This window comes from Grammomys surdaster, unplaced genomic scaffold (assembly GCF_004785775.1).
Source record: "Grammomys surdaster isolate TR1022 unplaced genomic scaffold, NIH_TR_1.0 371, whole genome shotgun sequence".
In the NCBI taxonomy this organism is placed as follows: Eukaryota; Metazoa; Chordata; class Mammalia; order Rodentia; family Muridae; genus Grammomys; species Grammomys surdaster.
The window spans coordinates 1,342,369-1,362,637 of record NW_021604790.1 but is presented as its reverse complement, the minus strand read 5'-3'; the positions used below and the strand labels follow the sequence as shown (position 1 = coordinate 1,362,637).

General features: G+C 45.4%; 2 protein-coding genes across 5 annotated transcripts in view; one reads left to right on the top strand and one right to left on the bottom strand.

Moving 5' to 3' along the window:
• The first annotated feature begins 288 nt into the window (after window positions 1-288).
• Becn1 (beclin 1) lies at window positions 289-13,896 on the top strand. 4 transcript variants are annotated; one of them, XM_028780403.1, is made up of 12 exons: window positions 289-487; window positions 760-888; window positions 3,679-3,746; window positions 6,216-6,274; window positions 6,917-7,007; window positions 7,110-7,246; window positions 7,372-7,566; window positions 8,242-8,388; window positions 10,620-10,769; window positions 11,650-11,710; window positions 12,229-12,371; window positions 13,166-13,896. In XM_028780403.1, exons 2-12 carry the CDS (start codon window positions 762-764, stop codon window positions 13,332-13,334), a joined length of 1,347 nt encoding a protein of 448 aa, XP_028636236.1. In that variant the 5' UTR covers window positions 289-487; window positions 760-761; the 3' UTR covers window positions 13,335-13,896. The 4 variants fall into 4 exon arrangements, with proteins under 4 accessions (XP_028636236.1, XP_028636237.1, XP_028636238.1 ...); XM_028780404.1 differs by having other exon boundaries at window positions 289-509; XM_028780405.1 differs by lacking the exon at window positions 3,679-3,746 and having other exon boundaries at window positions 333-487.
• A 458-nt stretch (window positions 13,897-14,354) lies between these two features.
• Window positions 14,355-20,269, bottom strand: part of Cntd1 (cyclin N-terminal domain containing 1) — an 8,132-nt gene continuing 2,217 nt past the window's right edge. The window contains exons 2-7 of the mRNA XM_028780407.1: window positions 18,485-18,560; window positions 18,061-18,232; window positions 17,030-17,192; window positions 15,963-16,107; window positions 15,214-15,310; window positions 14,355-14,723 (exon numbers count right to left, since the gene is read on the bottom strand). Coding sequence (XP_028636240.1) covers window positions 14,556-14,723; window positions 15,214-15,310; window positions 15,963-16,107; window positions 17,030-17,192; window positions 18,061-18,232; window positions 18,485-18,560 — 821 coding nt within the window. The 3' untranslated portion in view covers window positions 14,355-14,555. The remainder of the gene's footprint in view (window positions 14,724-15,213; window positions 15,311-15,962; window positions 16,108-17,029; window positions 17,193-18,060; window positions 18,233-18,484; window positions 18,561-20,269) is intronic.

Genomic DNA, 20,269 nt, shown 5'->3' with positions numbered 1-20,269 from the left:
GAATTGGATGCCAGTTTGGTCTACGGGGCGAGTTCCTGGACAGCCGGGGCTACACAGAGAATCCCTGTCTCCAAAAACCACCAAACAAACAAACAAACAAACAAACAAACAAACAAACAAACAAAACCCTGACACCTAAGGAATAAAGAAGTGGCTCCACTTGGAGATAACAAATCTTGAGCGAACCCTCTAAATCAGAACAGAGCGTGGACAGCTTCGGCCCACCTGCCGGCACATGCTGCGCTTCCCCTCTCAGCCTCTGGATGGCGCCCAGAGCCGGGTAAGCAGGGATCTGGACCAGGGGTCCTTGCGTCAGCTCCCGTCAAATCGTCACTTCTGGTCCCAGGCGGAAGTCTTCTCCTAGCCGACCGGGAAGTAGCTGAAGACCCGGCGATGGGAACTCTGGAGGTCTCGCTCCGGGGCGGACCCGAGGCCACCGTGCCCCCGCGGTAGAACGAGCCTGGGTGGCGGGCTCCGAGGTCCTGAGGTGAAGAGCGTCGGGGCCTGAAGTGAGACCTTAGAAAGAAGCCTAGAATCCCTGGCGGCCACTTCGGTGACCCCTTCCCCCGCCCGGGAGTCCAAACTGACTTAGCCGGGCTCTGCCCCGGAAGCGGGTCCTCTTAGTGTCATACCACTACTGGAGGGAACGGCACGGACCGGGATTTTCCTCGTCACCTCCACCTCCAAGGCAGCAGGTAGCCTCGAGTCCGAGGTTCAAAGGCGGCGATTCTTAACATCGTCTTTTCTCCGCTGTCGCAGGCATGGAGGGGTCTAAGGCGTCCAGCAGCACCATGCAGGTGAGCTTCGTGTGCCAGCGCTGTAGCCAGCCTCTGAAACTAGACACGAGCTTCAAGATCCTGGACCGGGTCACCATCCAGGAACTCACAGGTCAGCAGGGTCCGAGGGAAGAGGGTGGTCAAGAAGGTGGGAAATGGGCAACTTTAGAAACATTGTGGTGGCAGTCTGGCTTTTGGTTTCCTCATCAGGAATAGAGTTCTGACGTTGTCCCCAGAGTGGAGGAGTATCCACATATAACAGAATTTCTTGAGGACTTAACAGTGTACCAGATATCCAGTAACAGTCCCCGTGGAAACCAGGTTTGGTGGCTCACATCTATAATTGCAGCACTCAGGAGGCTGAAGCAGGAGCTGCCTCAAGTTCTAAGCCAGCCTGGGCTACAGAACGAGACCCTGTTTCCAAAAGAACAAGGGAAGAACAAGGGAAGTGCCATGTTGCACCCTCTTCCAAGTGAAAAATTGAGGTTTAGAGAGGCCAGTGAATGTACTTACCTGAGGTTCAGTTAAGTGTAGGAGAAGTGGGAGGTGCCTAGCGAGTTTAAACAAGTTCACGGGCCTGGCATTAGCATGTACACTTTGGCTTTCTTATTGTATTTCCCTAGCCCTTGATTTACTTTTATTCATTATTAGTATTAATTATGTATATGAGTGCTTTGCTTACGTATATGTCTGTCCGCCACATGAATGCCTGATACCCAAAGAGGCCAGAAGAGGGTGTCAGATCCCCTGAACTGGAGTGAACAGGTGGTTGTGAGCCACCCTGTGAGCACTGGGAATCGAACCCAGGTCCTTTGCAGGAGTGCTCTAAACTGCTGAATGATCTGCCCAGCTCTTATTTTTCTTCTTCTTTTTAAAAACATTTATTTTAATTTATTATTCTTGCTATTTGTTTAGACAGAGTCTCATGCTAGCCCTTGGCTTGCCTCAAACTCATGGATTATCCTGCCTCTGCCTTCAGAGTTCTGGAATTAAAGGTGCATGCCACCACACCTGGCTTGTTTTCACATTTTAAAAGGTTAATTGTTGTGTGTTGAAAGCACAAAAATGGTAAAGACAGGACCCATCCTTCGTCTCCCAAGTGTTAGAATAAAGGAGGGATGTGTGCTACCACGCTCAGCCTTACACATTTTTAAACTTATTTTCATGTTTTAAAAATGTGATGCATTTATAGGGTACTACTTGATGTTTGAATACACATATAACAGTGTTCAAATCAGAGTTGGCACGTTTGTCTCTCCCAACATTTTTTTGTTTCCTTGTGGTAGAAACATTTCTAGTCTTCCCTGCTGGCTTTTGGGACTTGTGCAGTGCACCATTGGAGCCCATGCTCCACACTGTACAGTAGAACAGCAGAACTTTCTTCTCCTGTCTAACCAGTCTGTTGAGTATAACCATCATTTTGCTCTCAGTTTAAATGAGATGTGCCACATATGAGTGAGACCATTCAGTGCTTGCTTTTCTGGGCCTGGATAATTTCACTTAATGTATATCCTTCAGTCTTTTTTTGTTGTTTTTTGGGTTTTTGGGTTTTTTTTTTTGTTTTTTTTTTTTTTTTTTTTTTTTTTTTGGTTTTTTCAAGACAGCGTTTCTCTGTGTAGCCCTGGCTGTCCTGAAACTCACTCTATAGACCAGGCTAGCCTCAAACTCAGAAATCCACCTGCCTCTGCCTCCCAAGTGCTGGGATTAAAGGTGTGCGCCACGACTGCCCGGCATGTCCTTCAGTCTTAAATGACAAAAGTTCATGCTTAAAAAAACCTGACTAGATTGTCACTGTGTGTGTATTAGCTGTGTCTTTGTTAGTGATGTTTGGTTTTGAGGCAGGGTCTTATTATATAATAGAGACCGGCTTTAAACACACGAGTGAACTTCCTCAGACTCGGAAGGGCTAGGATTATAGCCACGTACTACTGTACCTGGCTCTCCCCTGCCTTCCCCAGTGCCAGGGTTTGAGGTGAAGACCTCACTCAGGCTAGCCAAGCATTCTATCACTCAGCCACCTCTCCAACCCTACATCCTTGATACATAAGTACAGTCAGATTACAGCTTCCCAGAACATTTTTTTATTCTTTCCCAGTTATTCTAGGGAAAAGGGATGCTAACTTTTGTGATGAAAAAACTTAAAATAAAGGGCTGAGGAGAGGAGAGGGTCCACTGGTTAAGAACATTTAGTACTCTTCCAGAGGAACCGAGTTTAGCTTCCAGTGGGCACATCGGGTCATTCACAACTGCCTGTAACTCCAGTTCCAGGTAATCTGACGCCTTCTTCCTGTCCACATGCGGACAACCCACACCCAGAAATACCACATTTACACATCCTTTTTAAAAAAAAATAGTTCTAAAATTTTTTAAAAGGTTTTAAGTATAAAATGAATCCCTGCAGGCCCGTCCCCTAGTTTGAACAATTACCAACACGTGTTCAATCACGCCTGGTCTGGACCGTTCCTTGCTGTCTGCTCTGAAATACCTTGAAGTCATGGTACCCATTGTGCTTTTAGGATTTTAACATTCTAGTAACAAGAAGAGAGGGAAGAAAACAGATTTTTATTTATGTAAAGAATTTACAAGGGGGGATGGGGCAGGAGTGGTGGCACAAGTTGTTAATCCCAGCACTTAGGAAACAGACAAGTGTATCTCTGGGAGTTCAAGGCCCGTCTGATCTATCTATTGACTTCTAAGCTAGCCAGGGCTACACAGTGAGACCCTGGAGGTAGAGAGAGAGAGATAGATAGATAGATAGATAGATAGACAGACAGACAGACAGACAAGAATTGTGGTAGGGTTGGGGCTGGTAATGAGGTGATTTCTGATTCTTCCCCATTCTTTACTAAGCCTTCCTGCTTTGATGAGACTGTTTCTGACTCAGGATTTTCCTTGCCCTTAGCTCCATTACTTACCACAGCCCAGGCGAAACCAGGAGAGACCCAGGAGGAAGAGGCTAACTCAGGAGAGGTAAAAGAAGTGCCTTCTCCCCATCCTCCTCATAATACCTAAACGGGAGGCTTGATATGAAAACACCAGAATACAGACTGGATTTCTGCAGTGTTGATGCCTCCAGACTCTGGGAATTAGTAATAAAGAGTGGTTTTAAGAGATATTCTAGCCAGACACGGTGTTGCCCACCTGTAATCCTAGCCATAGGAGGCAGAGGCCCCGAAGATCACAGATTTGAGGCTAGCCTGGGCTACATGGTGTGCTCTAGACCAGCCTGAGATAAACATATGAAGAAGAAAACAAAAACAGGGCTAGGGTTGTGGTTCAGTTAGTGGAGTGTTTGCTTTTTGATCCCTAGCGTCATGTTAAACTGGGCGTGGAGGCAGGAGGATCAGAAGTTCAAGATCATCTGTACATATACAGCAGGTTTGATGTTAACCTACAATACATCAGACTCAACCTCTAAAGACAACCAGCAAACAGGAAGATACTAAGTTGAAGGCTGGGGTTGTAGCTCAGGGATAGTGCTTACCCAGCAGGTGCAAGCTCCTAGATTCAATCCCCAGCACCCCAGAAAAAGAAAGAAGAAAGTTGTTCACGGAGTCCACTGCAGATCATTGGAGGTACCAAAGTGTACCCCAAGGCACAGGATTGCTGAGTAAAGCATCAATTAGAAAGCTGGATGATAAGGCCATCAAGATGAGGCTCAGTGGGTGAGGGTGCTTGCCACACGTCCTGACCACACACCTATAAGTAGATGAATGTTTTGGAAATATGTTTAAAGATGTGATTATAGGCCAGCACAGTGGCTCATGCCTGGAATTCTAGGTACTTGGAAGGTTGAAGGCGGACAGATTGTTGTAAGTTTCTAGCCAGCCTGGGCTTAGAGTATAACAATCTGAGTTCAAACCCTGGAACCCACACAAGGGAAAGACAGTGGACTCTTACAAGTTGTCCTTTGCGCTTTGGCATGTGCATGCACCCACACATAAATAAATGACTAAGGTCAGAGATGACATGACCTATGTGTTCAGGTTACTCTGGGCATTGTTGGTTATATCTTTTATTCTCTAGAGTTACTGTCTCGCTTTATTCACAAACATCTTGTTTGGACAGTGGGTTGAATACTTAACCACAGATATGAAAGATTAGTAGTGTTAGAATGTCATTTTTAAATTCTAGTGCTGTCAGTGATGGAACGGGGGGTGCAGTTCAGAGTTAGAGCCCTTGCCTTACAAGGGCAAGGCCCTGGGTTCAGTCTCTCAGTTTGCACAGTGATGATGGTGATGATGATGGTAACAGAGATGTTTTCATTACCAAAGATAGATATTGTAACTTGTTTTTCTTTTGTGGGGAGCAGGTCATTGTTAAGTAGAAGTTACTGATATGGGAGAGGATCCCAGGGGACTCTAGTACAAAATAGAGAAGACTGGCCTCGTGCTATTCGGACAGTCTAGGGTGCAAGGCCAGACAAAACCTGCAAAGAAGCAAAAGAGGTAGGCAGCTGAAGCCAGTGATGTTACAAAATGTTGAACATAAAAGAAATATTCTAGAACTGTTGATAATAGACATGCAGTTCTAGACTGACAGGCCCACCCATTTCTTTAAAGAGCATTAAAGAAACATCCCCCCCCCAAAAAAAAAAAAAAAACGTAAGTGGTCTCTTCTGTGGTATGGCAAGTTTCACTGTGGTCTGTTCTGCCTTTTCCCTTGTCCCATGATTGATTTAGGGTGCTTGCTTCACTAACTGGTAAGTGTTGAGAAAATGCAAATTGACCCACAGATAAAGTCTGGTATCCTTAGGAAATGCTGTTCCCCATCAAAGAAAGCAATCATCAGATGGTTCTAGGGCATTGTCTGTGCTGTGAGTCCTTTCTTAGGTCATATGTACAAAGACTGTGTCTAGGTTTCCACCTTACTTTTTGAGACAGTCTCTAACTTGGACCTGACCCTGGAGCTTGCAGGTTAGGCTGGCTACTTAAGCTGGGAGGCTCATAAGGTCCTCCCAGTTCTGCCATGAAAGGTGCATGCCCTGATCACCTTTTGTTTTTTTGTTTAGTTTGTTTTTATTTTATGGAGAGTTTGTTGTTGTTTGTTTTGTTGTTGAGACAGGGCCTCTCTCTATAACCCTGGTTCTTGTGCTATGTTGACCAGACTGGTGTAAATAAAAATTTAAAAAAAAAATGGAGATCTACCTGTCTCTGCCTCCCAGAGTGCTGGGATCAAAGGCATGTCCCACCATGACCCATTTATTTGTTTGTTAAACCATGGGCATCTGAACTCGGGTCCTGTTCCTTGAATAGAAAGAATGTTATCTACTTAGCTATCTCTCAACCCAGAAAACTACCTGCTTCTTAAGTCGCTCTGGTTTATCAAGTCTTGTGGTTATCAGTCTAGGCTAAAGCCAAATTGTTCTCAGGCTTTTGGTGAAATTAGCCACTCTAAGATGCCAGAATTCTATCTAACACTCTCTTCTTTCTTTCTCAGGAGCCATTTATTGAAACTCGCCAGGATGGTGTCTCTCGAAGATTCATCCCCCCAGCCAGGTGCTTACTATTCCTCAGTCCCCTGTTTCTTGCCAAAGGAATTTTAATTAAACCTAGGAAATAGGACATGGGACCAGGTGATGAATTATCATCTAGCCTTTTGGCTCTTTTTAGAAAAGCCGCGTTCCCTTATACCTGACCCTTCACCTTTCAGCATTCATTTTTTTCTCTGTAGGCCTTTACATAGTGAGAAGGGTTAGTAATGCTGAAGAAGTGAGGACTGCTGAGGGAGTGACTGAGATGATTCTTGAGATGTTTTTTCAGTAGCACTTGTTAGATGGTTAGGTTCTTACTTCTCATTGATGTAGCAGGTAAAAGGTGCTGTCAAGGAGTATAATATTAGAAAATGGTCTTTCTTGATTGTCCTTCCTTTTTGCTGAAACATACATATCCATTTTTGATGCCCCCTCTCCCTCCTTAGTTCATCCGGGCTAACCTGGTGCTGAGACGTACCTCTGTGAAGACGAGCATGGTCTTCCTTTGGGAGAGAGGGACCCCTGGGAGGTCCACTTGGGCTAGGAGTGGGTATGCACCTTGACGCCCCTCAGCTGGTGCTTGAGAGTCTCTGCCACTGGTAGCACAGTAGGTGGAGGAGGCCTCTCTGCTCCCTCATGTGGCCCATGGGCGGGGGGCTGTCTGCAGGATGATGTCTACAGAAAGTGCTAATAGCTTCACTCTGATCGGGGAGGCATCTGATGGTGGCACCATGGAGAACCTCAGCCGAAGACTTAAGGCAAGTTGGTCTTATTTCACTCTCAAGAATTGTGTGTAGTTACAGGGGTGGCTCGGCAGGTAGCCCAGGAGAGGCCCCATCCTGACTGGCCCATGCTTCCAGGTCACTGGAGACCTTTTTGACATCATGTCGGGCCAGACAGATGTGGATCACCCACTGTGTGAGGAATGCACAGATACTCTCTTAGACCAGCTGGACACTCAGCTCAATGTCACTGAAAATGAATGTCAGAACTACAAGTGAGTACCTCCAGGGACTGGGCCTGGAGACTGTTTGGCCCTTAGGACTTATGAGCTCTGCCTCCCCTCAGGCATGTGGAACAACGGGTGTCCTCTAGTCAGTAGTGTGTCTGTGCCCTTGGCAGACGCTGTTTGGAGATCCTGGAGCAGATGAATGAGGGTGACAGTGAGCAGCTCCAAAGGGAGCTGAAGGAGCTGGCCTTAGAAGAGGAGAGGCTGATTCAGGAGCTGGAAGATGTGGAAAAAAACCGCAAGGTGGTGGCAGAAAACCTGGAGAAGGTCCAGGCTGAGGCAGAGAGACTGGACCAGGAGGAAGCTCAGTGAGTACTTTCCCTGCTCTTCTGCCTTTAGCATGGGGAGAGGGAGTGGGTTCCAGCTGAATGTGTCTGATTAGGTGGGCTGTCGGTCAGTACAATGTCTGCTCCAAATGTGGCTGGTTGTTTGTGGGTCTGTTTCTGGAAGCGTGATGGGAGGGCTATGGAGGAAGGCTTGCCATGAGAAGTGTAGCAAGGATATTAGTTGGGTGGAGTGATGACACCAGGGCTCTGAAAACACGCTTGCAGAAATTTTTTTTGTCATAGTTCACAAGAGTCCTTTCTTCTATATTTTAAAATTTGAGCATCTGGAATTTGAGACATTTTTATACTTTGTACTCAAAACATTCCTCTGAGAGAAATCCGTGCCACATGTAGAGAGGTGTGTAATTAGATGTCACTATGTCACTAAAGAAAATCCTTCCGGCCGGGCGGTGGGGGCAATGCATGCCTGTAATCCCAGCACTTGGGAGGCAGAGGCAGGCAGATTTCTGAATTCAAGGCCAGCCTGGTCTACAGAGTGAGTTCCAGGACAGCCAGGGCTATACAGAGAAACCCTGTCTCGAAAAAACAAAACAAAAAAACCAAAAACAACAACAAAAAAAAATCCTTCCGAAGATGAGGAGAGAGGAGCTGTGGCCTGCACGGTCAGCCTTTTCTGGTCCCCTTGACTGCCCACAGGTACCAGCGGGAATACAGTGAGTTTAAAAGGCAGCAGCTGGAGCTGGACGACGAGCTCAAAAGTGTGGAGAACCAGATGCGCTATGCCCAGGTGCAGCTGGACAAGCTCAAGAAAACCAATGTCTTCAATGCGACCTTCCATATCTGGTAATGAGGGCAGGGATATGTAGTGTGGGGGCACATCTGCCAAGCACTTCATATCTGGACCTGAGCTGTTAGCAACACCCCAGGGTGGCCACCTCCACATAGAAGAGGCACTGTAGGTCCCCTTCACCTATGCCAGGTTTACGACAGGTTCCTGCCATTCTTCTTAATAGGATAGGTGTAATGTGGGCTGTGTGTGTGCATGTGTGCATGAGCGTGTGCATGCACACACAAGTAGGATTCTAGAGTTTAGTGTTTGTATCTTCCCACCAAATCCTGGTGCCTGAGGCTGCGGTTAAATTATTTTATTAGCCAGGCCAAATTGTCCTGAATCCCTCTCCTTTTCTTCCAGTCCATATACCTAAGCTCCCCTTGGCATTTGGAACGAATGCCCCAAACCTCCCAAGGCATCCATCATCTTTGCCACCTGCTTCAGTGCCAAAGTGGAAGTCACTGAGTTCTCTCCTGCTCCTCCCCTGACAAACATACAAACAAACAAACATCAAAGTCCCCAAGCCCCACTGAGTCTGCCTCCCGCTCCTCTTTTAGACTCATGTGCGTGAGTGTTTGCCTTCATGTATGAATGTGCACCAACACATAACTACTGGATCTCCTAGAACTGTGGTTATGGATGGTTGTGAGCAACCATGTGCTAAAAAATTGAACAAATCCTTTGCAAGAACAACAAGCACTCTTAATCACGGCTGAGCCATCTCTAGCACCTTTCTACTTGTCTTAAATCTGTCTACTTCTGCCAGGCAAGTGCTGTATGCCTTTAATCCCAGCACCTGGGAGGCAGATCTGAGTTTCAGGCCAGCCTGGTCTGCACAGTGAGTTCCAGATCACCCAAAGCTGTTATACTTCTTAGGAATCCTGTTTCAAAAAGAAACCCACAAAAAAACAACAACAAAACAAAACTCCATCTGCTTCCCCGATCTCCAGAGTGCTATTCTTTTTCAGTTTAGATTCCCAGCAGCACACCTCACAAATGCAAGTGAACTCATGTCACCTCCCTGTGTGAAATGCTTCAATCATTCCCTCTGCCTGGGATCAACCCCAAATGCCTTAAGAATGGTAACTCTCCAGTTTCATATCCGGCCACTTGCCCCTTACACTCCATTTCCGTCACAATAAGGTCCTTTCAGTTCTTCCATCCACCACTCCCTTGCTCCTGTTTCTGTGCACACGATGTTCTCTGCCAGGAACAACTCCTCCTCTGTGGACATCTGCTTCACCTCTCAGACACATCAGACTTCTGGGGAGAATTTTCCATGCATCTCCCCAAACTGGGAAAGAACTCTCCCCTGTTCTCACCCTGGACCTCTCATTATCATACTGTAACACACCTGCCTGTTATGTATGCATCCCTTCTAGATCATAAATAACTGGCAGACAGACTCTGGACTGTTTTCTTGACCCTGTTTCTGGTGGTTAGCACAGTGCCTTCCACACAACAACACTCAATAGTTACTAATTCAATAATAAATACACCAATGAGCCTGGGGTCAATAGCTCAGCACCAGGCTGGAGAGATGGCTCAGCTTTTAGATCACCAGCTTCTCTTCCAGAGGACCCAAAGTTGATTCCCAAACCCACACTGCAGCTCACACCTTTTTTTCTTTTCTTTCCTTTTCTTTTTTTTTTTTTAGATTTATTTTTTATTTATATGAGTACACTGCAGCTGTCTTCGGACACACATTAGAAGAGGGCATCAGATCCTATTACAGATGGTTGTGAGCCACCATGTGATTGCTGGGAATTGAACTCAGGACCTCTGGCAGAGCAGTCAGTGCTCTTTACTGCTGAGCTATCTCACCAGCCCCTAGCTCACAACTTTCTGTTACTGCAATCTCAAGGGGTCTGACTCCATCTGGCCTCTGGGCACGAGGCATGCATGTAGTGTACATGCATGAGGGCAAACACTCACGCACATGAGTCTGAAAGAGAGGAGCGGGAGGCAGACTCAGTGGGGCTTGGGGACTTTGATGTTTGTTTGTTTGTCAGGGGAGGAGCAGGAGAGAACTCAGTGACTCTCAGGCTTCCACTTTGGCACTGAAGCAGGTGGCAAAGATGATGCCTTGGGAGGTTTGGGGCATTCGTTCCAAATGCCAAGGGGAGCTTAGGTATATGGACTAGAAGAAAAGGAGAGGGATTCAGGGTAGGCATGGGTGAAAGTGGGAAATCTCAAGTTTTATGTTTTTCTCCTCTGACCTTTTCTGCCTTTTTCTCCGTAGGCACAGTGGACAATTTGGCACAATCAATAATTTCAGACTGGGTCGCCTGCCCAGTGTTCCTGTGGAATGGAATGAGATCAATGCTGCCTGGGGCCAAACAGTGTTGCTGCTCCATGCTTTGGCTAATAAGATGGGTCTGAAATTTCAGAGGTGAGCAAGTGCAGCTCTTCCATAGCACCCTGAGTGAGCTATGTCTGACTTAATCCGTCTATACAGCTGGGGCTGCTCTACTGTGGCCTTGCTGCCAGTAGACAGACTTTCCTGTGGGTGAAGGGCCTCTGGTTTCCCTTCATCACAGGCCTCTTGCATGTGAAACCGTGCAGCAGTCATCAACTGTATGACTAGCAGTGGTCTCCAACAGTCTCTAGAACCTAATTTTTCCCTAAAAAAGTTTCAGGTTTTGTTCTTAAAACTCTACTCTCCAACTTTTTGATATTGTGGTCTATGAATGTGTTGAGCCTCATTCAAAGCTATCCTGGGACAAAGGCGCATCCTACAGGCCAAAAGTTATATTCACCTTCTAAACCAAAAATACCAGGCATGGTGTCAAATAACTGTAATCCTAGTGTTGGAGAAGCTAAGGCAGGAGGATCAAAAGTTCAACGTCAGCTGGCCTACATAGGGAGACTGTCATTTGAAAAATAAAGCAAAAGTAAGCTACAACATACATTAATTGATGAACCCCCACCCCCTGCTGTTGGATAATAGATGGAATCATTTAAGACCTTGAACACGGACTCTATAGGAGTTGGGAGCAAATAGTAAAAGTCTTTGGGTAAGATGTATATGTAGACTGAAAATTACCAGGTAGTAGCCGAGCGGTGGTTGCTCACATCTTTATACCAACACTTGGGAGGCAGAGGCAGGTGGATCTCTGAGTTCAAGGCCAGCCTGGTCTACAGGACAAGTTCCAGGACAGCCAGGGCTACACAGAGAAACCTTGTCTTAAAAAAGAAAAGTTACTGGGTTGCAACTTTGCAATGATAGCTGTAAGAAGAATCTTGTATCCATCTCTGCATCCCCACTTTAGGTACCGACTTGTTCCCTACGGAAATCATTCGTATCTGGAATCTCTGACAGACAAATCTAAGGTATCCTGGGAGGTCTTAATTGCGGTGGCTTAGAGAGTTCATGCTTATCCTAACAAAATGGGTTCACTGGTGCCTAGGGATGAGGCTTAGCGATAGAGTACTTGCCTAAAGTACAAAGGGCCCTGTGTCTTTAAAAAGGCATAATTTTTATATCATCTGACATTTTTCATTGTCTTTCTCAGACTATCACATAAGGAGCCAACATCTTGTTCAGACTTAGCTCTTTGGGGGTTACAGAGAAAAATTCGTCTTTTATACCCTGTTGAAAGAGAGTCTTGTCAGATCAGAGGAAATCGGGAACTCGAGGGTGGGGAATATACAGAAGTTCAGTACATTTCCATTGATCCAGAAACTGCCAAGAGCTGGTGTTTGCCTGTTGCTTTTGGAGTTGTTGAGGGCTATCGAAGTCATTGGTCAGCTGTAATACATGTTCTGGTGGGTACAGACAAAGCTTGGGTGCTTGGAGGCCAGGGGACGACTGGGGACATGCCCACAGCCAGTTCTTTCTTCTTGGGCAGGAATTGCCGTTATACTGTTCTGGAGGTTTGCGGTTTTTCTGGGACAACAAGTTTGACCATGCAATGGTAGCTTTTCTGGACTGTGTGCAGCAGTTCAAAGAAGAGGTGGAAAAAGGAGAGACTCGATTTTGTCTTCCATACAGGTAAGTGTTCGCCCTGTATCCCCTGAGGGCTCAGTAAACTTGTAGCAGGGACTAGTTGAATTAAAGGGCCAGTGAATGAAAACAGACAGTAAAAATGGCAAAAAAGAAGAGTTGGCAATTACATGACATTGATGGGCAGGGACTGAGGTGGTATTGCAAGCAGGACAGTGTGACCCCTGGTCCCAAGTTTTAAGTGCTGATGGGGATTTCCTTGGCTTGAGTTTACAGTCTCATTTCAGAAAGGCTTTCCTGCAGCCTTTGGAAATAGACAAGAATGCTTCTCTCAGACAGTGTAGCGACCCAGCATAGAGACTAACTAGTTCAGGAGCCTAAGTTCAGAAGCCAAGTGAAATGCGGCACACCTATAACCCCAGCACTCTGGGCTGAGGCAGAGAAATTGTGGGACTTTAAATAGCATCTGTTTTATAGTGAGGAAAGAGGGGAAGGAAAGTTGAATTTTCTCACACACAAATACAGATTTTCTTCTGTCTCACTCTCTGCTCCTTGAGTTTGGGGATGCCTAGGCAGATAGTGAAGAGTACTGTAACCTTCACTCCCTCCTGTGTGGGTGTGTCCTCTCCTGTCCTGTACTCTGCCATGACAATGAGGCTCTTGTGTCAGCTTTTGATTTTAGGCTTTCAAGCAAATCCAAAATACACTAGTGGTAATGCTTTGCCCGGCGTTATTTATTAGATAAATGACGTGAATGGTCTCATGATAAAGTCCTTGCCCATTTGCCTGAACTGACTTAGGTTGGCTCTGTTACTAATGAGCTCTGCTGTGTCCACCTGCAGGATGGACGTGGAGAAAGGCAAGATTGAAGACACTGGAGGCAGTGGTGGCTCCTATTCCATCAAAACCCAGTTCAACTCCGAGGAGCAGTGGACAAAAGCCCTCAAGTTCATGCTCACCAATCTCAAGTGGGGTCTCGCTTGGGTGTCCTCACAGTTTTATAACAAGTGACTTGTTCCTTATGGGATACCCTTGCCTTTAAGGTTTTACACTTTGTTTGGTTTGGAAAGATGCTTTAAATTAAATTTGGGTAATATTAAACCACATGTTTACAATACCAAAATCCACAAAAGCTACTTTATTTTCGAATATGACAGAGAGTTTCCAGAGTACAACACACCATGTATAGCAAAGAACCCTGCCAGAGTTTTGACTCAACCCCATGCCGTCCTTTCCCTCTTTCCTGAAACAACTAATTTAAATTTGCTTTGTTTTCTTTTTTAAGTTGAATTGACATTAATGTGTTTTCACTGGATTTTATCTCTCTCAGCTTCCTGCACTTACAATATGAAACAGAAGTTTTGAGATGAGATGCTTGTGGCAGGCACAGTTGGGTAATGTGGGGAAAGGACACCAGGTCAGAAGTTACCAGTTTAACTCTGTCCTCGATTCTAGTACTAGATGCCTACTGTGCTATCTAGTGGGATTACAGAATGCTGTTTGATACTGTTTGAGACGTGGAGAGATTTAATTATTTGTAATAAAGGATTTGCTATGGTCTGTTAATTACCAAGTGGTGTGCCAGTATGTTTTTTCTTAAAATCGAGTATTTTGTGTTCTGGAAGAACTGAGTTTCAGTCAGTTCGGTAGAAATTCTGTTAAAACATGTCTTAGTTTAATTAAAAAGAAAAACAAAACCAGGATGATGATGGCATTTAGACCCAGCACTCAGGAGGCAGAGGCAAGTGAACCTCTGAATTCCAGCCCAGTCTGGTGTGTATAGTGAGTTGTAAGACAGCTAGGGCTGAATAGTGAGACCCTGTCTCAAGAAACAGAACAAAACAAAACAAACAACCAGTTGTAGCAGGAGCAAGGGAAGAAAGGCTACTTCAGAGAGACTCAGTTAAGGTCATCGAAAAGTGTTTTAAAGTCCTCTATCTCTATCTGATATTACCTCTTAGATTAAATTAGGAAAAATTGAAAGTCTTCTCAAACAAAAATGAACCAATTTCACAATCTAACTCCGTCCAATTCTTTGATGTTTTTTAGCCTGCCATGACACAACAGATATGTTTGTCTCCCATCACTATCTCTGATGTGGAAAAAAATAACATGCTTGAAATTGGAATATAAAACACTGTTCAAAGGAAACTTGGAATTTTTGTACCCTGAGTTTGAAAGTAAACAAGGAAAGGGGGTCCAGTGACAGAAGGCGGTGTAGGTCAGCCAGCCTCACGTGTTAGAGGAAGCAGCAGGCCTCAGCGCCCTGCCTGCCTTGTGGGGAACAGGCTGCTGTTGCCCAGGAGTGTTTGCTCCCACGCTGTGAGTCAGGATTGCATAAGAGAACTCAGCAATGCTTTCCGAGGCAATGCCAGTGATACTCTGCAGATGCCCTATAACCTTCAGAAAGACACGTCTTCTTACTAAATACTCCCAACCTATTGTAGTGCACAAACACTATCGTGCACACACACTTACACACACAAACATAAATACTTGCTTGGGATGTTCTCTCAAGCCTCACAAGCTTTTCATTTTTCTGAATGCAGAGGGAAAATTCAATCCAGATTCCTATGTTGACTGCCAAGTGTTATTTCCCTGATAGCGTTACCAGGTACTCTTTCTGCTAGTTACTTGTTTCCCCCATAAAGGACAGAACAGTGGGTCATAACTATAAATGGAAATGGAACATGGGCCTCTATTTCCAGATTTCATAAAACGGAAACATTTGCATCCTACTCTGGTTTTCCAACCCTCCCCCCTTGATTGGTCATCCAGTCCCTGGGTCCTGGCACCTCTCTAACGCACACTGTCTCCGTGTTCCTTTAACTGATGGGAGAATGCTTTCTATTAAATTCTGAGCGTGCTGATCCTGCTCAGTGGTGCATACCTGGCTCCAGCATTCATGGTTTTGGATGAAGGCACTCGCTGCAATGATTCCAACTGCCAACAGCATAAAGTCTTCCTTCACAGAGATAAACTTTTCCCTGAATAATTAAAACCATATTAATTTTGGAACAAGTATGAAATGTGGTCCTTAATTCTAGGTTCGTAGAACTTCAACTATGAATTGTTCATGTTAATCATGTACTTTTTAAACACAGGAGAAAAAAAGGGTCGGGTAATAGCTGATCTGCTCTCCAATGTCCCCCCAGCTTAGCTGGGATTAAACATGGACCTTGTGTCTTGAGTGGCTGATAGGCCTTTTGTTGTTCCATCTGTCTTCCTAACAAATGTAACTGTGAGGCTTTGGCCAGTCTGACTTTACAGTAATCAAATACTTTTGACCAACTTGCAGCCATGTGACAGGCTTTTCCCCCACTCAGGTGACTATAAAAGCAAGGTAGCACTCTCAATTTGTAAGTAGTTACAAAAGAATTAGAAAAGAATGTTAAATATTTGAAGCAATTTACATTTAGTAGTAAAAACCTTTAGAGTTTCCTGGGCTAACTCATCTGCATCTGGACCACAAAATGGAAGTTAATAAAAACCAATTAACCTGTGTGGGTTTTCAGTGCTGGGTGCTGGACTTACTAGACAAGTATTCTACCACTGAGCTCCAAACCCAAATTCCTATTCATGTGATCAGTTCCCTACTGTGCATCCCCAGAAGAAGCCTACCCAAGAACAGTTTCTTACCCCTGCAGCTGACTGGGTGTAGAATTCTCAATTGACGCTCTCAATAGGCTCTCATAGATGGGTTCATGCAGAAGATAGACCAGGTCAAGGAGGGTCAGACAAGTTGCATGTAGTTGTGTGGCAGGGACCAAACAGCCATTGTACCCTACATAGAGTATGTACATGGAAAGGAACAGAGTCTTGTTCTCTGATCATAATCTTAGGACATAAAGCTGTTTAGTTGCTAATGTTCTTCCTGATTGTTATGCTCGACAATGAAAAATCGGTTAGCAGAAGGTCAGGGCTTTTTTTGTTTTTGTTTTGTTGTTGTTGAGGCAGGATCTTACCTTGTAGCCCTTGCTGACCTGGAACTTTGTGTAGACCAGGCTAGCCTCAAACTTAGAGATCCACATGCCTCTGCCTCCCAACTGTTGGGATTAAAGGCATGTGTCTGGCCAGAAGGTTAATTTTAAAGGATAGATCTCCATCTGAAATACATACATACAATTACAGTACCATTGCTTTGTCTTTTGCTTCTCCATAAACCCTTGGATCCTGCAATAAGAAAATGCCTAATGGCCGGGCGGTGGTGGCGCACGCCTTTAATCCCAGCACTTGGGAGGCAGAGGCAGGCGGATTTCTGAGTTTGAGAGTTCGAGGCTAGCCTGGTCTACAGAGTGAGTTCCAGGACAGCCAGGGCTACTCGGAGAAACCCTGTCTCGAAAAACCAAAAAAAAAAAAAAAAAAAAAGAAAAGAAAATGCCTAATGATTGGCATTAGCACACCTTTAATCCCAGCACTTGGGAGGCCAGCCTGGTCTACAACTTGAGTTCCAAAATAGCCAGGGCTGTTACACAGAAGAAAAAAGAGTGCCTAATGAATCCAAATAGAAAGCAGGTGCTAGACCTCTGAGCTACCTCCCCTGACTAGTGCTGGAGGGACATTGTCAGTCATCCAGAAACACAGGCTTCCTTCCTGCTGCTCCTCATTGGTAGGTTGTATCTCCTGTTCCCAAATCCCTGGGCACATTTGGTTTTTTGACTGCTTTGGAAGTCTCCAACCCACATCTGACACGTTTAATAAAGTACCTAGAACTTCAAGGAGCATCTCCACATATGCCAGCGGAGTGGGCAGATTTATTTGGAAGTTCAGGGACTTCAAAATATCAAGTTCTGATTCCAGCAGTTCTTCTTTGGTGTATACATAACCAAGAGCCTGGAGGAAATTCAGGACTGTAATGTTGCTGACAATCTGAGCAAGAAGAAAGCAAAGGCAGAGGAGAGCCGTCAGGATGCAGGTCACATGCCCTTGCAGTGAAGCCCTGCAAGCCCACTACGTTTTGCAAGCAGGCTTACTTGCAGGTAAGCCCAAATTCTCCCTTCAAGTCATAGCACACACTGGATTCCCTTCCCTTCTGTCTGGTCATTCTTCCCTGCCCTCCGTAATTTTGTTCTGATTTTCTTTGTAGCCACCAGATACCACCTACCAGTTCCAGTAATTCATTTTCTTTAAATAAACTTCCTTGACTTAGCAAGGCTGATGAGATCCACTCTTAGCCCTCGATTTACACTATTTTTTATTTTAATGACTGTCCAGCCTGTCTACACCTATGCCTTTTCCCACTTGTAAGAGGTCCCTGGAGAGTAGAGACAATGTTTCTTACTGTGGTGGCCACGCCATGGTATCTACTGAAACTCTGGGCCATAGAAGAGACTCAATAACTATTTGCTGAATGAATGATTTTACTGTACTGGACAGTGATGTGGAAACATTTTATCCTTTCTCGGTGTAACCACGGGCCTTTAATGCTGATAGGCATGTTGGTAGTTCAGGTACCTTATGTAAACTGTCCTTAAGTCCAAGGGGAGGAAAGGTGACCTGCATGAATGATGGCACCCGTCCAGCAATTATACTTTGGGAACAGAACTTCGGGCTATTTAATAACTGCCTCTGTGTGAGTGTGTGTGTATTCAGAAGGCACGCTTAGGAAGCATAATTACACTCTGGAATTTCCACATGAGTAGTGTTGCCTAGCTTAGCAGTGGGTTTCTCACAGGCACCTTCAATGAGCTGTGCTCTCGCTGACACTCGGGTCCCCACGAGAAACCCCGCTCCTTACTTTGTAGTGGAAAGACAGTTTGCTGGCCAGCTGAACACACGACACCAAACGGAGGATGAACTTGTCGCAAAGCTGCTCTTTCAGAGCCCTCCAGTTTTGCAACCCAGTCTCATTACTTCTCAGCTGGAGTGTGGCTTGCCAACAGATGTTCTCTGCCTGCTTCACCATGAACCTGTAAGGGGGAAATAAAAAAAAGAGAGTAACTCACAGTGACACCGACTACAGGGACTTTGTGTGGTAGACATGCTATATCTTATCCTGCTGGGTATCAAATACTGGCGAGGAGAACTACATTTGCAAGTAAAAAGGAGGGTGCAAGCCCAGCTAGCCTCTACATAAAGGGGTGAGCAGTGCTGGGTGATGATCTCGGGATGCCAGCCATTCTGAGGGGCACCAGCACAAAGGCCTCATGCAAGAGCTTTACCTTTCTAGGATTTCTACAGCCTGGTAGCTCACCGATTTCTCCAGACACCATTGTTCAGACAGGAGAAAAACAAACTCTGCCAAGACAGGAAAGAAGAGCTTAATTCACAAGATGCAACTCAAGCCACTCTGTGAACTCTTGGCATGGTGTAAAAGCCATGATGGAGCTGAGAGCGGAGGGTCAAGAAGTGAGAAAGATGAGCCTGGGACAAGCAGACCCGAGCTGAGTTGCCTTTGCTGCCAATAGGCAGATCAGAGGCATGGAAAGAAGGCTGCCTCTGTGCCAAAGCAGGATCACCAAGCCCCTCAGTGACCCTTGAGCCTTCCTTTGAGTGGCGGCTGACAAAAGGTTTGGTCAGTTACACACAAACATATACCAGCTGGCCTAGTTGGTCTCTACCTCCCCCTGGGAACCCCTAGCTCCATGAGGATTCTTGGATGGATAAAAACCCTAATCCCTATATTCTGTTTTCAGTGGAATGTTGGCAGGAACAGAAAGGTCCCTCCGGGCGTCCATAGTCTTTATGACACTGTTTGTTTAGTAACCTCCCTCTGCAGAACTCCCATTGCTTTACAAACAATTCACCTTGCAGCTGGTCACCAGCTCTCCACCACCAGTCTGTTGGGTAAATCTCTAGTGTTACTGTGGACTGACTTGTTTTGAAGAAACACCCCCTAACTCAAAGAACACAGCCCAGTTTAGAGGGAAGGAATCCTTAGGAGGTGGGGAGTGTAAGATACCTTGGCAAGAGTTTATCCCACTTCTGTTTCCTTTTGAAAGAATAGCCCTAGATAACATTTTATTTAGCTTGCAGTATCATTAGAGGGTGGAGACGACGGTAAATGTCAGCTCTCAGTAAAAAAATCTGAAGACCTAAGAACCTTTATCACTGATCAGCAAAGAATTACAGAGTGAGGATCCTTTACCCCAGCCTGTGTGCACATAATCAAATTGTCATATGTCTTCTGAGAAAAAAAATTGGACTTTCTTAGAAGAGAAACAAATTATTGGACATGCCTATAATTGACAATGCCTATGATTTCAGCAGGTGGAGAGGCAGGAGGGTCAGGAGTTCAAGGACATCTTCACATGGAAACTGAAGGTCAGCTTGAGCTACAGGAGACCCAGTCTAAAAAAAAAAAAAAAGTCTACAAAAAAACTAAAATCAAGCTACACAAGACAGTTTAGCAATACACTTAACACAAATTACAAATAGCTTTATACACAAAGCCTTCTTACAAAGACCACAGCCTTATGCCGGGCGGTGGTGGCGCACGCCTTTAGTCCCAGCACTTGGGAGGCAGAGGCAGGTGGATTTCTGAGTTGGAGGCCAGCCTGGTCTACAGAGTGAGTTCCAGGATAGCCAGGGCTACACAGAGAAACCCTGTCTCTAAAAACAAACAAAAAAAAACCCAAAACAAACAAACAAAAAAACAAAAAAGAAACTCCTGACCAAGGTCTCTTCAAAACTCTCTTGCTGCCTTCAAAAATGTCTCCCCAACTACTGTTTGTTGGTGGGGTTTTGTTGGCAATGAGGTTTTGTTTATTATTTTACATTTTAAAAATTGTGTATGTGTGTGTTTGAGTGCAGCGCTTTTGTTGGAGCCCCTGAAGCTGGAGTTAAGAGGCAGTTGTGAGCTGCCTCCTGTCGGCGCTGGGAACTGAATTTGGGTCCCCTGGGAGAACAGCACAAACCCTCAACTACTGAGCCTTCTCTCCAGGCTGTGTGTTCGTGTGTGTGTGTGTGTGTGTGTGTGTGTGAGAGAGAGAGAGAGAGAGAGAGAG

Coding starts and splice junctions, on each gene's coding strand:
- Becn1 (XM_028780403.1), top strand. CDS start 762: ATGGAGGGGTCTAAGGCGTCCAGCAGCACCATGCAGGTGAGCTTCGTG. Junction 7,008..7,109: donor ACCTCAGCCGAAGACTTAAG/GCAAGTTGGTCT, acceptor CCATGCTTCCAG/GTCACTGGAGACCTTTTTGA. Junction 10,770..11,649: donor ATGGGTCTGAAATTTCAGAG/GTGAGCAAGTGC, acceptor TCCCCACTTTAG/GTACCGACTTGTTCCCTACG.